This window comes from Mustela lutreola, chromosome 4 (genome assembly GCF_030435805.1).
Source record: "Mustela lutreola isolate mMusLut2 chromosome 4, mMusLut2.pri, whole genome shotgun sequence".
Taxonomy (NCBI): Eukaryota; Metazoa; Chordata; class Mammalia; order Carnivora; family Mustelidae; genus Mustela; species Mustela lutreola.
Genome location: NC_081293.1, coordinates 134,109,821 through 134,125,904, shown reverse-complemented (window position 1 = coordinate 134,125,904; position 16,084 = coordinate 134,109,821). Strand labels below are relative to the sequence as shown.

Sequence of the window (16,084 nt, the reverse complement as noted above, 5' to 3'; positions counted from 1 at the left end):
AATATAATTTAAACGATCTCCGTTTAAACACTGACTTTGACAGTTAGTAAAATCATTTAATTTTCTACTGTGGAAACTATTTTCATCATTTTAACCACTTTTAGATTCTATCAATTCTTTGAGATGAAGTACGACGGAGAATCAAAATAATCTTTGGAAGTTGAGCTCTATTGCAAGAATGATTCCCATTCTTCAGCAGGGATATTAAGGGATGACCTTCGGAGGGCCTGGTCCTTGTATTCCTCTCCCTCTCCCTCTCCCATCTTACACAGCTCAAAGAGAAGCCAGCTCATGGAAACAGACTGACTTAATGGTCCCCTTCCCTCGGCTGTCCCCCATCCTTTTTCATTCACATTCCCAACTTTGCATCTCTCTTCTCATTTTCCTTTTTTTCTTTCCGGGGAATGACCACCTCAAAGGATTAATTCAGAACAGGCAGCAGAAAATGGTAACAAGAGTGGGCAAATCAGGATGTGGATTTAAAATCAAGAGGTATTTTAGAGGAGGGGAGTCACTCAAATTAAACATATGTTAAGAATATGGGTTTGTTGTTCATGGCATACCTGCTGCCTGCGATCCCACCCGCCTCGGATCGGCCTTCAAGGGCAGAGCGTTCCCTAGTGGAATAATAAATAGAGCGGCTTGAGTGAACATGGATCTGGGCAGCCTGGCGAGCTTCCTTTCCTCTCCGTCTGACTTCCCTGTTGGAACTCGGGTGGTGACTGAACTAGCTGAACTACCGAAATAGGCTGTGGCCCTTCTGGCTCAGAGCCAGAGAGAGGGAACAGAATTCAGGCTCCAAGTAATCAGGCTTCGGGCACGTAAAAATTCTCCTGCTCGGTCTTGGCATTTATGCCGAACTCAGCTTTAACTGATATGGCCTGTTTCCCAAGGCATCATCTTTCTTACCTTGCTACATGTGAATGAGGCAGCCCAAATCCACTGGTCTTTGAGAAATAGGCTGTACAGATGCTTAAAGTGCTTTTCTTTGGGCTGACTAGCCACCCACCTGAGAATAAGGCAGACTGTCCTCTCTAGGTGAAAACAAAGAGCCTTACCCTATGTCTATGTTTTCTTCCTTCCCAGTGTGTCACCCTGTGCAGTGCTCTGCTGTCCCAGGATTATGTGCCCCAATATTATTGCTAGGAATCAGTCACACTCGTGCTCACTCAAGGGTTTCAGCAGGAACAATGCAGAACAGTAATATATTTGCTCATATATATATATATATATATATATATATATATATATCTCCTTCCTATTCAACCTTGAGGTTGAGAGCAGTAATTAATATATTTCTGACTTGAATGTACTGTACTCATAGAAAAGATTCAACAGTCTTGGATCTCTAGGGATAAGAGTCCATGAAATGAGCATTAAAAAAGCCATAAGGGTTTTGAGTGAAAATTTTTTTTTGAGGGAAATATTTTTAATTTGCTTTTGAAATAATATAGGTCCAAGAAACTCAAGACCTCTCTTTCCCATTTGTTTGATATTATTCCTAGGACACAAGAGCTACCTAATCAACTGTGAAGTTACCACAGAATAATAAAGGATAACTGAGCATAATGAAAAAATTTTTAAAAATTAAATAAAATTAACTTAATAAATTTTTAAAAATAAATAAATAAATAAAGGATAACTGTTTTCCCTTTACTTTGACTGAAAAGTGGTACTTTCTAACTAAATGAAGAATAGTGCTGGGGAACAAATGATATTTGAGTCCTTCCAGCATTTCATAAATGTCCACTTATGAAGTATAATATACAAACAACAAAACCTTTGTAACTCTTCATTAAAGCAATCAGGTCCCTGACATTAGATGACCAGATCAGGTTATCACATATTCTTGGTGCAAATATATTTTCATACTTCTGTAACAGTGTCCCAAATCAGTAGAGAAACTGATACATGAAAATTCCCATTTAGACCAAAAAAAAAAAAATAGTTTGGACCCTATGATTATTTGCTTCTCAAAAAAATTCAGTTAGTTATCAAGGTCTCCTCCAGTGAGCCATATCTGATTAAGAACTGGCTTTCATTCTCCATGTTGTCTGAATTTGTGATTCAGTTTCCTAGAACTTGGCTCAGATAACCCTCTTCCAAAGGGGAGAACATACTGTAATGTTCGAAAGGTAGGAGGTTTGAGTTAAGCCTGTCTCAGCAGCTTCATTATATAGATGGGAAAATCCAGTGAAATCCAGTTGCAAAGGCAGCAAGTGCTCACAATTTGAGCAAACACATTATAGAAGATACCATGAAACAGGTCAACAGCATGATCAGAAGTGTGGCTTGGGTGGGGGAGGGGCAACATGGAGAGCACAGGTAGAACTTTCCTTTCACTGAACACCTTCCCCCAGAGAGAAGTCTCCTCATCAATTTTAGTAGCAACAGGTTGACAGCAGGTTGTTGTACCTTTAATGGAATGGTGTCAAAGAAAGCCAGGTGAGCGCAAAGATGGTGAGACCCATGAAAAAGGTGTCGGGGACGGCAGACAGTACTGTGTTCATGGGCTCATTTCCTCTCCCACAGCAACCCAAAACCAGCTGCCTTGTTGGAGAGACTGTTCCCCTTGACATTCTGGGGTGACTATGCCTGTCTGTGATGCATAATCCTTTTGGATGAAAGGCAATTCTGCTGCAGGCACCCTGGGAAACTTGGCAGCACCGACCAGAAAGGGGATGGTCTGTTCTGGGACAGGAGCATGAGCAAAGTTTAAGCAAGGCAAGATGACAGCCTGACAGGGGAAGATGGAAAGGAGAAGAATTCAAAAGAATTCAGGCACTGAATAGGTGTTTGACCCCCAAAACCATGAAGTTTCCTTCAAACCCTGAGATTCTACAAGTCTACATGTTAATAGGCCTAATGCAAGGAATATTAACTCATATACGGGAAACAACTTACACACACACACACACACACACACACACACAAAAACAAAAACAAAAAAACAAAAGGGGAAGCAAAAAAATCTCTCTACTCCCCATAGAGTAGGACACAGCTAAACTCTCTTAAAATGGTCATTCGACTTAGCTGGGGATGCCTTTCCATTTAAAAGTGATTAGATGGAGAAACAAAAATATAGCCTCTGGTTACACATATTAAATGGATATGGAGGCAGACCTATGGGTCAGAAGTTCAGATTGGCCAATGCAGTGTCTCTGTTGCCCAAATGAAACTCAATTAAATTTATGATGGAGATCTCTAAGAATCCATGCAAAGTCTGTCCACAGGGTGTGCCCTCTCCAACATCTTTCTCTGTGTGTGTGTGCGTGCGTGTGCTCATGTACATGCACGTGTGTGCAACTTTGTTACTAATGGAGCACATTTGCTTTGACCGTGGAGCTCTTTCAGACACGAAAAGCTGCAATTCTAGTTTTTATACTTAGAAAATGCTCAAAATGTGTTTCTTTCTAGGAGAACTAAATATTGTGCCACCTTGGAGAGTCAAGCCCTTTGAAGCCCATCAGCTGTTGCTTGAAACCGCCTGATTCTATTTTTGTCGAATCTTTGTCTTGTGTTTTCTGAAAGGCTTTGAGTTCTTGCGTGAACACTCCTCTCGTGGCGATTTTCGGCCAGCTGAAGGCTTTTACTTAGGCGGCAGGTAGCACACATGATAACATACATCATTACGTTAATAATGCTCCCGTACAAAAGTCCTTTTCCAGGACTTGTTTACTGGCTACCCCATTGTGGGATCAGAGGGCGGGATACTTTTGATTTTAAACACAAGGAAAGGGACAGCGGGAGCAAGGCTTTTAGCGATGGAGCCTTTGGGGGCCCGAGGGGAACTGCTCACATCTCATGCAGGAGAACACAGTGTGTGACCTCACCATCTGCAAAGAGCCCCCACCAGGATTAAAAACCACATAGAAGGCAAAATAATTTACTAAAATGTTGAGCAAGAGCACTCGCTCCCAGAAATAGTACACGCCGGGGGAAAGCTGAAGGAACCAAAGGGAAAACTCGCGTGTAAGCTGCTTATCTGCCATTCCGAACAAGGTGAGCAGATCCTGGGGGCACCCCGTGGGACCTTGTGGCCTCTCTCTGCTTCATGCTCTGGAATTATTTTTTTCCATTTTTTTCATGCTGTCTCTGTAATGCAACCTCTTTACATAGTTTATCTCAGGAAATGACAATTGGCTGTCGAATCCCATACAAATTGATTGGATATGACAGCTCAAAGGAATAAATATTCTGCAGAGAAGAAAATTTTTACTTATACTCTTGCATTTTCAATTCTTTTTTACCCCTTTTTGCTTAATTTTATTATTTCAATTAGATCATTTAAAAATCAACACATCACATACCAACCTCCCCTAAGAGCAATCATTAAGATTTGATGATTTTTCTGATACACAGGCTAGGGTTTCAAATTTGCATTATTTTATCTACTGGATTAACTATGAATTCTAAACCGAACTCATGCTGCCATGTGTTTTTAAACATCTCTAATCTAAACCATCTGGAGAGGCATGGTTTTGCAAAGGCATCCTTTTCAGGACACTCTGTGGATTTTGTCACTGCTTAAGGTTTGGCAAACCATCAACATTACTATAATTCTCTTTTATGAAATATAGCTTTTGACTAGGATTTTAGAGTCTTGGGGGTATGTGTGTGTGTATTTATATGAGTGTGGGCACTTGTGTACAATTTTTGCTCCCGTCCCTTTCTCTTTTCAGAAGACCATAGTTATAATAAACTTATTTCATTGTTTTAAAACTTACTTTAAAGTAATAAAGGTTTTATCTCATATATAAAGGATAAATTTAATTTTACCTACTCAACATAATGACTGACCAAATCATTAAGAAGCAGAGAGGTACTTTTGAATAACCCACCTTACTGGACATAGGTGCTGGAAATACTTTTTACACAAGTCATTAGGAGAAAGCATGTCAGCTTGAGAGACCACAACAAAAAGTGTAGATATGAAATTATTTCAGCAACAATGATTTGTGGTATGAGAGGTATGAGCTCAACACATTCATGCAGAGATTACAATTAAAAATTGAATAAGCTAAATCTTTTGATTGAGAAAAGCAACACCCTGTTTAATTCTTTGGCTAATAATGAACATACCATTTTAAAATTTTAAATCAAATATAAGCATGGTAAAAGCAAAGTGTAGACTACTTGTTACAACAGAGGTTAAAAACTTGCCCCAGAAATAAGGATGATGATTACACTTTCACAGATTCTCTTCAATAATAATGCCTTTAAGGAATTTCAAGAATTAATCACAGAAATGGAAGGGATAGCTTTTTGCTGAGAACCACTAATCTGAAATGAATTAAAATGATAATGTGACTACTAGGGACTATGAACATCTCAAATTAACTAATAACACGGTATGTTCAAACAACCTCTTTCCAACAATATTAGGCAACTTAAAGACATCCGTAAATCAAAAGGTTTTGGTCAAGTTTGTTAGAGAGGGGGGAAAAAAGGTCTGTTTTTAAGAAATAGCTGGCCTGAAGTCCAGAAGTGGATCTGTGCTTAGAATATAAAGATGCCAAGGCATTGCACAGCACCCCTCTTAGAGGTGGTATAGCCTAAAACATTCTCAGTGGATGCTAACGTGGCCTGGGGTATTACTACAACCCACCTTCATGCAGTTCAGTTCCCTTTCCTGTGTTGGGTCCTCACACCCTACTACTCTGAGGGAGAGGGTTGCCCTTCTGAGACTCTCTCTTTCCTTTCCTTTTCATTCTGTTTTGTTTCATTTCATTTCCTTTTTTTTTTTTTTTTTTAAAGAAACTCCTGGTATTCCTTTATTTATTTTTTTAAAGATTTTATTTATTTATTTGACAGACAGATCACAAGTAGGCAGAGAGAGAGAGGAGGAAGCAGGCTCCCTGCTGAGCAGAGAGCCTGATGTGGGGCTCGATCCCAGGACCCTGGGATCATGACCCGAGCTGAAGGCAGAGGCTTTAACCCATGAGCCATCCAGGCGCCCCACTCCTGGTATTCTTTTAAACCTACTTTCACCTGTATTAAAATGTATTCTAAAGGAAAACACGATCTGATATTCCAGAGAATGGAAGCTCCATATAGGGCGGCCCTGGAACCTATGTCCTCAGGAGGGATAGTTCTTACTCGGCACGCTAATTTGGTCTTATATGAAAGCAAAACTTGGGTCAACCCCATCTTCATTATTCTTGCCCCTGGGTCTACAAAATGGGTTCAGTTCACTTATTGCTATAGACTGAATTGTATCTTCCACATGTTTTTTTTTTTTTTTTTTTTTTTTTTACTTGTAACAAGAATTACTATCCAACCCCACTCATTGGACCAGAGACCCTTGTGGTGTTAGTGAAAGACATGTCCTTCACATAGCACACCACCTACACTGTGAGTTCATCCGCCAGCCAGTGGCCTCCACTCCAAGCTCTACCAATGGGCAGATCTCCCATAAATTTATATGTTGCAGCCCTACCCCTCATTGTGTTTTTATTTGGAGATGGGGCCTTTGGCAGGTAATCAGTAAAAAGAGATTGCTTTCTTTCTCCCTCTCTCTACCAAGTGAGGACATCTCTAGAAGGGAGGTGTCTGTAAACCAGGAAGAGAGTCCTCACCAGAAACCAAAATGGCTACCACCTGGATCTCAGAATGGTGGGAAAGTTATTTCTGGTTGTTTAGGCCACCAAGCCTATGGGATTATCATTATTTTATTTATTTATTTTTTTTATGGCAGCTCCAGCAGACTGATACACCTATATAATCTCTTTTATCCTGACAAAAATCCTAAAAGGGCAGTAGAAACCCACTCCCTAAAAATACCCATTTCCCTGACACTGAGGCTTCTCCGATCTCGTGAATGGCTGGGTGGCAGAGTGGTGAGGATGTGGGGAGGGATGGGCTAGAAAATCTGCTCTTATTGCCCCCTGGCTTTCATTGCATAGCATCAGTAATTCTGGGGCAGTTCCCTGATGAAGCACAACTGGAGAGAGCCCAGCTCAGACAGTTCAGGGCGTGGGAAAGGAAGGAAGGGCGCTTAGGGAATTGAATAAAATCTTTAGTGTTGGACTCCTGTGCCTTCAGGAATATGGGCACAAGAATGGGGCAGAGGAAACACTGGGAAGTCTCAGGCTTTGTAATAATATCAAACTTCGGCTTGATCACTTGCAATACGAGATGATAAGACAAAGAGAACAATTAAAAAAGAATTTGTTCTAAGGTGTATTCTCATGGTATCCTCTGCATCAAAGAGCTCACTCAATCACTTGTAAGGTATACAATCTCCTCCACTGCTATTTTCAGATAAGGAATTGTCTGTGACACAATCCATCTGCCGAAATCCTGCTGGTAAATCTAATTTCCCTAAATGAATCCCAATCATCAATTCTGCCTGTACTATTATTTTGGGGAGAAGATTCCAGAAAGAGGGCAGATAACAAGAGCCAGGAGGACATTTTCTCTGCTCCCAGCTTTCTGGGCCAAAAGAGGAAAGACGCTCCTGCTATTTGACTTAATAAGAATCAGTGTCTAGCTCAAGCCTCAGTCATTGTATCAGTCATACTCAATCAACATAAAAGAAGTATTTCCCAATGTCCATGCCATGCTTGTACATGTCAACTTCCTTATGTCTTTTCCTAAAGGCACAAACTAGGTGCTGTGCTGCTCCTCCTCTTGTCCGATCCATATATTCTGTATCTATTATGTAATTTTACATTTACGTCAGATGTGTTCTTTGGTTTTCCACAGCTGTCTGCTTCAAAGAGTGGATCATAATCTATATAACAATGGTTGAGATGTCGCTTCTGGATTTCTCCAGCCTGCAGTACACCCATTATCACAAGGAAAGCTGCCTGGGTTTACTTCCATTAGTTAGCTGTCCTGTGTCCATGCACTTTGTTCTCTAATTACTAAGCACCTATCATATGCTTTGATTTTGGTCACCCCAGGAACCCATTTTGAATATATAGCCCTAGTTGTCAAAGAACTTTCTAATTCTTCATCCTGTTATTTTACCAGCAAAATATGGGTTTATTCAGGAATAAAAAAGAGAATTGCAACCCAAGACAAACAAGTGGCAGCAAAACCATAGGCAAGTTGGTGGGATTGGAGGGGTGGGGGAGAGAGGCAGGCTTTTTAAGGGGAAACGGGGTAAGGTGGAACGGATGTTGTCAACTAAAGTCCACTGGAGTGACCTGGGAGTTCCAAGGAGGTGGTTTTTCATTGGCTGAGACATTGCCTGTGGGGAGTGGGGATGAAGGAAATGCTTCCTTCTCTGGCTGGAGTAGTAGAGTGGTATCCATGCACCAGGCCAAGTCTGTCTCTTCCTGTCGGGTCTGCAACTGACCAGGAGCAGTAGCGGGTAAGAGCTCCCTCTTCTGAAACCTCCTGACTTCATTTTAGTGAGGTTTCCCGTTAATAATTTTCATAACCCTCTCCTCTTTTTAACTTCTATTGAATAACCACTCCTTGCTACATTCAAGAAAATATAGAAAAATGCCATTTCTTTTCTTTTCTTTTCCTCTTTTTTTTAATCAGTCAGGGCATATGAAAATTACCCTTCATTTAAGTAAAATTAAAATTCCTAAATCAAATTCTAACACTTCTCTGGTCAAAACACTCCTTAAAAAATGCATTTACATTAATGTCTATCTTTATGTCCATAGCTCTTTTGTTGTTCTGGATTATGGACCACAATCTGGGCTGTGTTTGTGAGTGTGTTTTGGGCGGGGTGGGGGGGTGGAGGACAAAAACTGATGTGAGAAGACATCGAGTTCATTGCAATAAACCTCATAGTTCCACGGAGATGGCAGGAAGTCTCTTTTCCACAACATGACAACAAAGCCTCGGCAACTCCCCCAGGTGACTCAGCAGTGTGGGCAGCTAGAAGCCAAGCCCCGACTTTCCGTCCCCCTCCTAACCACCAGCCCACATTCCCTCCTGTGTTGCCATCTCTCTTCATGGGGGTAGTTCTCTTCAAGGTCAGTGGGAACCTCACCCAGAACCAAAAACTAGATGGTGAAAGCCATGAGTTGCGATCTCATCTATACCCTTTATAGAATCTTAATGAGAAGCGAAACCACGCATAAGAAGAAAAGCTAACTGAGGATTTTAAACACGGATACAAATGAAGTTAGTATCACTCTACAGTCTGCTTTCCCTCTGAAATAAGGGCTGGGGGTTCAGGTCCTTGTCAGCTTCAGGTCCTTGTCAAATACTCTTTAAAAAGAGAATGCTAAGAACAAAGAAACCAAATCAGGAAAAAATAAAAGTAAAAATAAAAACCTCCGACCAGGCCAAGGCTCTAAATATAGCTTTTCCACTTACCTCAATACAGATAATTCTAAGATCTGTATTTCTGATTCTATTCATTCCATTTGAAAGAGAAAGACCACACCAGGGTAAGCACTGCAGGGTGGTCAGAATGCATAATCTAATGACAGCGTGTGGAGGCCACTACAGAAGATGGCAGGAGCCCTGCCAGGCTGTGCGGTGGGGCTGACGCGCTGATTTCTATGCACAGGCCACCGATGTTTTCCAAGTATGGACAGCTCTTCCAGAAATGAAAATAGAAAATGCAGGACCAGAGCCCACACTAAGAATTCAGCTTAGCAAAGACATGAAACTGCCCATGGAAGTAAAAGGTGTTTGGCCTTGCTATTTCTAACAGGGAGAGACGAGCCTTCCTACTGCAATCTTTTGATGATTGGGCTAAAAGCCTGTTCTTTACAAAAGAACCCTGAACTGATACCTGTGTCTTGTGCATTTGCTTTCCAGTGCCAGAAATGCTATTTTTCCAAGCCATCGGATTGGTTTGCAATGATGTTGTTCTGAAGAGTACAAACAATCCAAAAGACCAACAAGAAATGGATAGCTCATGCAGTATTCCAAAAGGGTACCAGTACAAGCATCGTAAGGTGCCCATGTTTTCTCCCTATCCATATTCCTTCCTACGAAGCACACTGTCTCATTTTGAAATTATCAGAACATCACATGAGGATGTGGGAGCATGTTCAAATTGCCTGACTTCAGCGAGGACTGTCTAGAAGGAACAAGTTGTAGTAAATAAACTTGACCAAAGATCAGAAAGGATAGAGAAGAAAAGTAATACATTTGTGAGTAGGGGTTCTGATTTTTATCTTGCAGGTATTGATTGTAATTCTGTGGGCTCTCCAAATTCCCTTTAGGTTTAGAAGATGGTAAGGAGAGCCAATTCTAGGACCATGCTTAATTGATATCATAAAATGACAGGCAGCCAAAAATGCACCTTGAATGGACTGTGTAGCCTTTGCTCTCAAGTCCCGTATCCCCGCATTATGGTGGAATGTGGCGTGATGGATGGTGTGATATAGCCAGCAGATGGGGCTTCTGGTCCAGGACTGACTCTACTGCCCATGAGCCACGAACACTTCAAGTATAACCGAGAGAATAACATCTTTGTCACTTCCCTTTGGGAGAATCAATGAGATTGTGAAGGCGGAAATGCTAGGAAAATGTAAAATATAGACCAATGATATTACACTGTAATTATTCAAGTTCAGGGCATGGTAACCAAACTGCCCTTATTATTCCCAGCGGCCAGCCACTAACTCATCTGTGACTTCCCTGACTGCCCAGGCAATACTGGGTTTGGTCTCTCACTAGCGCAGCCATACTCAGTTTTACAGCAATTAGGTTTTCTTTTGGGAGCCATGGATATGACCTGGCTTTGATCCTAACTTCATAGATATCCACTATAGCACGGTGTACCACTATCCTAAAGGAAATGGTACTCTCCAATTCACATTCTTCTAATGTCATGTTCAACGTGTTCTTGAGTCCATTCCTGGAACAACCACTCTGGGTCTTCTGATCATTCCCCACAGAGGCGAGTGCATGTACAGGGTGTCTGGGGTGGGGATGGGGAAGTGGGAAGGGGCTGGGGAGGTGGTTAGGAAATCTCTCAGTTTGAGTCAGTTAGGAGATCAGCACCAGAGAAATAAAGGCAAGAAACAGCACCCTAGTTAGGGCCAAAGAAGGAAAGGGATGTGTGGGGCAAGAAGAAAAGTCCCACACTTCCAAATAAAGAGACCGACTAGTTTTGTCGCCTTATCACCCTCTTTCTTCATCTCGCCTCTACATCCTGGTGTTTTCCAAGTATTACTGCATATTCAGACGATCTGGGAACTTCTCCTTTTTTTTTTTTTTTTTTTTTTAGTGTATTTATTTGTTTGAGAGAGAGAGAATGCATGTGTGGGGGGGGGGTTGCAAAGAGAGAGAGAGAGAGGGAGGAGGAAGAGTCTTAAGCAGACTCTGGGCTGAGTATGAAGCCCAACAGGGTGCTCGATCTCATGACCCTGAGATCATTCCTGTGCCAAAACCAGGAGTCACATGCTCAACTGACCGCATCACCCAGGCACCCCAACCTGGGATATTTTAAAAACATCCAGGCTAGACTAGGGACTAATGATCAGAATCTCTGTCCATGGGATGCACGCATAAATAGTTCTTACAGCTCTCCAGGTGCCGGCAATGATCAGCCAAGATGGAGAACACAGCTCTGTTCCATCTCTCTATTTACCATCCCCCAAGCCACCCACCCAGAGGACCCTGGCTGAATCCCCAAAAAATGTTGTATGACATAATGCACGCACTTCAGAGTTAAAAAAGAGCTAACTTCAGACTTGGCTTGGCTATTCACAGACACCTGCCCTAGTTTCATGACTTCTCTTGCAGGTTCTAATCTGGGGGAGTAATAAGGGTTTATGACAATGAATGTAAATAACAGATTCTCAGTACATGTATCTTTTTATCCCCATAAATGTAATGTCACAGAGATATTTTCCATGTCCTCAAATTACTGTTTTTTCTCACCTCTTAGGAAAGCTCCCATTTATTTAAAGTCTAATACTTTCAAAGTTGATCTTTCTAGGTATATTTGCTTACTAGCCCAAAGTAATAAGGAATTAGTAAGACTTCAGGAGTTATTAAAGATACTGGTTTCCTGGATTGGTCTGAGGTGAAATTCAGGTATGATGGTTAATTTTAATGTGTCAACTTGGCTAAGCTATGGGATCTGGGGTTTGGTCAAATACAAGTCTACATGTGGGTATAAAAGTATTTTTTAAATGTAATTTGCATTTAAGCCAGCAGACTTTAAGTAGATTAGCCTCCATAATGTGGGTGAACCTCACCCCAACAGTTTAAGGCCTTCAGAGCAAAGACTAGTTTCCTGAAGAAATACCAATTCTAAATTTCTCTCCGTGTGTCTATTTCTATCTGTGTATCTATCTATCTATCTCCTATTGATTTTGTTTTTCTGGAGAAGTTTGACTAATACACCAAGGATCCTCAGAAGGGCTTCGCAACGACTTTTGCTATGCCCATTTCTTCCTTTTCCTCCTCTCGGGAGAGGGACCGAAGCTCTTTTCCTTTCACCGTTCTGAAGCTGGTGATAATTCTATCCCCTACACTGAGGTTAGTTTAGGAGAAATAATTAAATAACAGAAGTTAAGTAGTGTAATGGTATTCAGCATTTAGGTTTTCATAAGATTTTATAAATGTGGCTGTCATGAACATGAAGGGTCATTTATATGAACTACTTATCATTTCTATATAAGTAGCACAATCATGAGTCTCAGCATCTTTAAATGTGTGTGGTTAAATTCTATAGCTTTTCTTTGATGCCTACAATATGGAGTCTTCACACGTATTGCACATTATTTAACAAACCCCAAAGTTTAAAAATATTAGAATCCTTAATTTTCTCCCAGTGAGAATGCTAAGCAGAGTTTAGAATCCCACCTGCTTGTGGCCACCAGAAAAAATGAAGACAATAGCAGGGATTTGAGGGATACAGAGATATTTTGGTCAGCATCTTTTGGTAGGCTTTTGAGAGTACTTCTAACTTGACTTGACTTTCCCTCCTCCTCCCCCCCTTCCTCCCTTTTTACTATCTTCCTTCTTCTTCTTCTTCTTCTTTTTTAAGATTTTATTTCTTTATTTGACAGACAGAAATCACAAGTAGGCAGAGAGGCAGGCAGAGAGAGAGAGGAGGAAGCAGACTTCCTGCTGAGCAGAGATCCCGATGTGGGGCTCGATCCCAGGACCCTGGGATCATGACCGGAGCCAAAGGCAGAGGCTTTAACCCACTGAGCCACCCAGGCGCCCCTACCTTCCTTCTTTTTTTGAAATCAAGAAATAGTTTTCTCCTAAAATTCATATACTGTATCATTTAAGGGAGAAACTAATAATGACATTAAATGTGTGTTGGTGCAACTTTCAGTAAATGATCCCAAAGATACCAGGAAGGAAAGAGAAGATGTTCCTTTCAGTCAACACTGGTATTAACCATTGTGTGATAAAGTAGGGAATTTTAAAATTCCAGTTAATTCTAAAGACCTTGAGAGTCTGTGTCTTCATTCAACATTATTAGGCTCCTACTGACCTGTTTACTATGCAATGCTGTGAATATTAAGCATTTTACCAAGTTGTTATTTTCACAGGCTACCGATAATCAGTTAATACAATTTTAAAATTACCATAAACATGTACATTGACCAAAACAAAATGTGTTAACCTTTTATAATTTTTAAAACTTAAGATGTACTTTTTGTAATATCAAAATGGTTTAGGTGGCACTATTTTTTCCAAAATGTGCTTCTGCTTATCGTACAACCCTTTTAGTATTTTGTTGGTAATTTGGCAAACCTCTTAAACCTGAACAAGATGAGGATTTTGTGCTTCTATGTTTACAGAAAGAGTGTATCAAACTGACAAATTTGATAATCTTAAAAAAAAAAAAAAAGAAAAAGCTGTTCTTATTTCAAAGGTTCAAAAACTAAAGGTTATTTACTATGCAGACCTAGATTTCTTGTTGTTTTTAAGATAGCAAATGAGAAAAACATGGCTGGAGTTAGAGGTTACTCAATCAGGTTGAAGCTGGGACTTTTATTCCAGCAGCTCCTGTTCCCCAAATTACATCTGATAACGTCCTAAAGTCTAAACATATTTTAGTTCAAAATGATACTCAGCTCTTAGATATAAAATGTCACTAAACTTCCAAATATCAACAGGTTTACCCTCTTTGGCTGAGGTATTTGTATTCGGAGCAATCTGTCACTCTGCCTCGGAATCGTCATATGTGAGGAACTGAAACTTTGAGCTGGGAAGTTTGTTTTGCATTTTCCTATGCCTAATCACAGGACTGGGATGATAATAAAGGAGTTGGTGTATTGGCCACTGCTGAGGCCTATTATTTAGGCAGAGTCATGGCAAGGGAGAAAAGCCGAATGTGCGCAAGTGTAAAACACATTTCAGCCTGTATTATGTTGGATAAAAAGGAGACAAGTGTGTCAGGAGACACAAGGAGCCAAATATCTGTTTGAAATGATCCTCACACTTGAACTGAAACTGGCATCTATGTTTCTCAACAATTCCAAAAAAGGTTCATGGTAAGTATTCGCCTACAGCAGCTATGGAAATGTTATTATCTGGATGCAATATGGCACCCGTAAACTTAAAACTGGCCACGTTCCCCTGAACTCCATGTCAGAGGGAGGAGGAAGCGGGCAATGGAGGAGCTCTGAGGATGTCCACATGGGTGGGCAAGCATGTGCTGCTGTGAGCAGAGGAAGTGGTACACCAGGATTTCTTCATAAGCGCGAGGTCTTTATGAACTCATCCTCAGGGGGCCTGTTTTCTATTTTTAAATAGAAAGAAAATGACACACAGTCCCCCACTGGGCTTCCTCACTGTTTGGAGAGAGTTGCCACTTTCCCCAAACATGAGGTTCCTGTGGGGGAATTTTCCAAAATTGTCAACAATTCCATTTTTAACCTCGGCTCTTCCTCGGCACGTAAGACAGAGAGATGCAAGGCAGTGTGAACTATATTTGGTCTAGTGGGAGACAGAAGTTATTTTCACTCTGCTGACTCCTACCTGACAGTGGAAGACGTATTCTGGTGTGGTTTTCTTAAACTTCATGTTCCAAACCAAAGCCACGCCATCTGGTTCATGGGGAGCGTCCTCGTTGTTGTTGTAGGAAGCCACCATCAGCTCGGGGTACTGCACGGAAGAGGTCACAAGGAGGAGTTACGTCAAGTTGCCGACACAAAGAAAACCCCCTTATTCCTATAGACAGATGTTATATTACGTCATTGAAATGGCACCTTTTTAGGAGTTGAGGCATCCTTAATACCGATTACTGCTTCACCCTATTGCATTCCGGTTTCTGCTTTCAGTGTTCCACGCGGGCTTGCGAGCATCACCAGTAACTGCCATATACACACGTTACTCGCCCTCTCTGCATTCTCTGACTCTTGGACTACTCCCTTCTTTCTCCTTTGTTGGCTTCCATTACACCTGTCTCTCCTGATTCTCTTCCTGACCATTCTTTTTAGTCCCTAGAGAGTCTCTTTCTAATACCTATATTCCACAGAGGGTGGTGGGCTGTTTTCTGCCCTTTTGGGGGTCTCTGTTCATACGTTCTTCATGGGTGGTCTCATCTACTCCAATGGCTTTAATACACATTAATATGCTGAAAAATGTCCAAATCTGTATCTCCAAGCTGGACGTCTCTCTCAGCTGCAGAACTGCAAACTGGAGATTTTTCTGAGTCGTCCATAGACACATCAGTTATGCATTTAAAGGAATGAGCTTCTTGCCTTCTACAAAACCTCGTGCTCTTCCCATGTCTCCTCTTTTGGGTGCCTTCCACCACCATTCACCCACCTGCCCAAACCCCAGACACTCCATGTTCATCTTTCCTCCTTTCTCTTTCTTATCCCCATGTACTGTGTTATACTCCTGCCTCAGTACCTTTCAAATGCATGCTTTCTTTCCATCCTTAAGGTGAGGGTCTCCTCAACTACTTTTCTTTCTTTTTTTTTTTTTTAAGAGATTTTATTTATTTATTTGACAGAGAAAGAGAGAGAGAGAGAGAGAGAGAGAGAGAGAGCGCGCAAGAGAGGGTAAGTAGCAGGGCTGGAGGGAGCGGGAAAAGTGGACTCTACTGAGCCGGGAGCCCAATGTACACTTGATCCCAGGACCCTGGGATCATGACCTGAGCTGAAGGCATACGCTTAAGTGACTGAGACACCCAGGCATCCCTCCTCCACTAATTTCTTATCTGAATCAAGGCAACAGC

At 41.3% G+C, this 16,084-nt stretch overlaps 1 protein-coding gene and 1 non-coding gene across 5 annotated transcripts in view; both read right to left on the bottom strand.

Annotated features, from left to right (window-relative positions):
• Positions 1-16,084, bottom strand: part of DYNC1I1 (dynein cytoplasmic 1 intermediate chain 1) — a 303,858-nt gene that overhangs the window by 94,735 nt on the left and 193,039 nt on the right. For all 4 annotated transcript variants that reach the window (XM_059171178.1, XM_059171180.1, XM_059171179.1 and 1 more), the window contains one exon: positions 14,878-15,003. In XM_059171178.1, the coding sequence (XP_059027161.1) occupies positions 14,878-15,003 (126 nt within the window). The remainder of the gene's footprint in view (positions 1-14,877; positions 15,004-16,084) is intronic.
• LOC131831019 (small nucleolar RNA SNORA62/SNORA6 family) lies at positions 6,256-6,408 on the bottom strand. The gene has a single exon (XR_009353537.1). It is a non-coding gene; the product is annotated as a small nucleolar RNA SNORA62/SNORA6 family (small nucleolar RNA).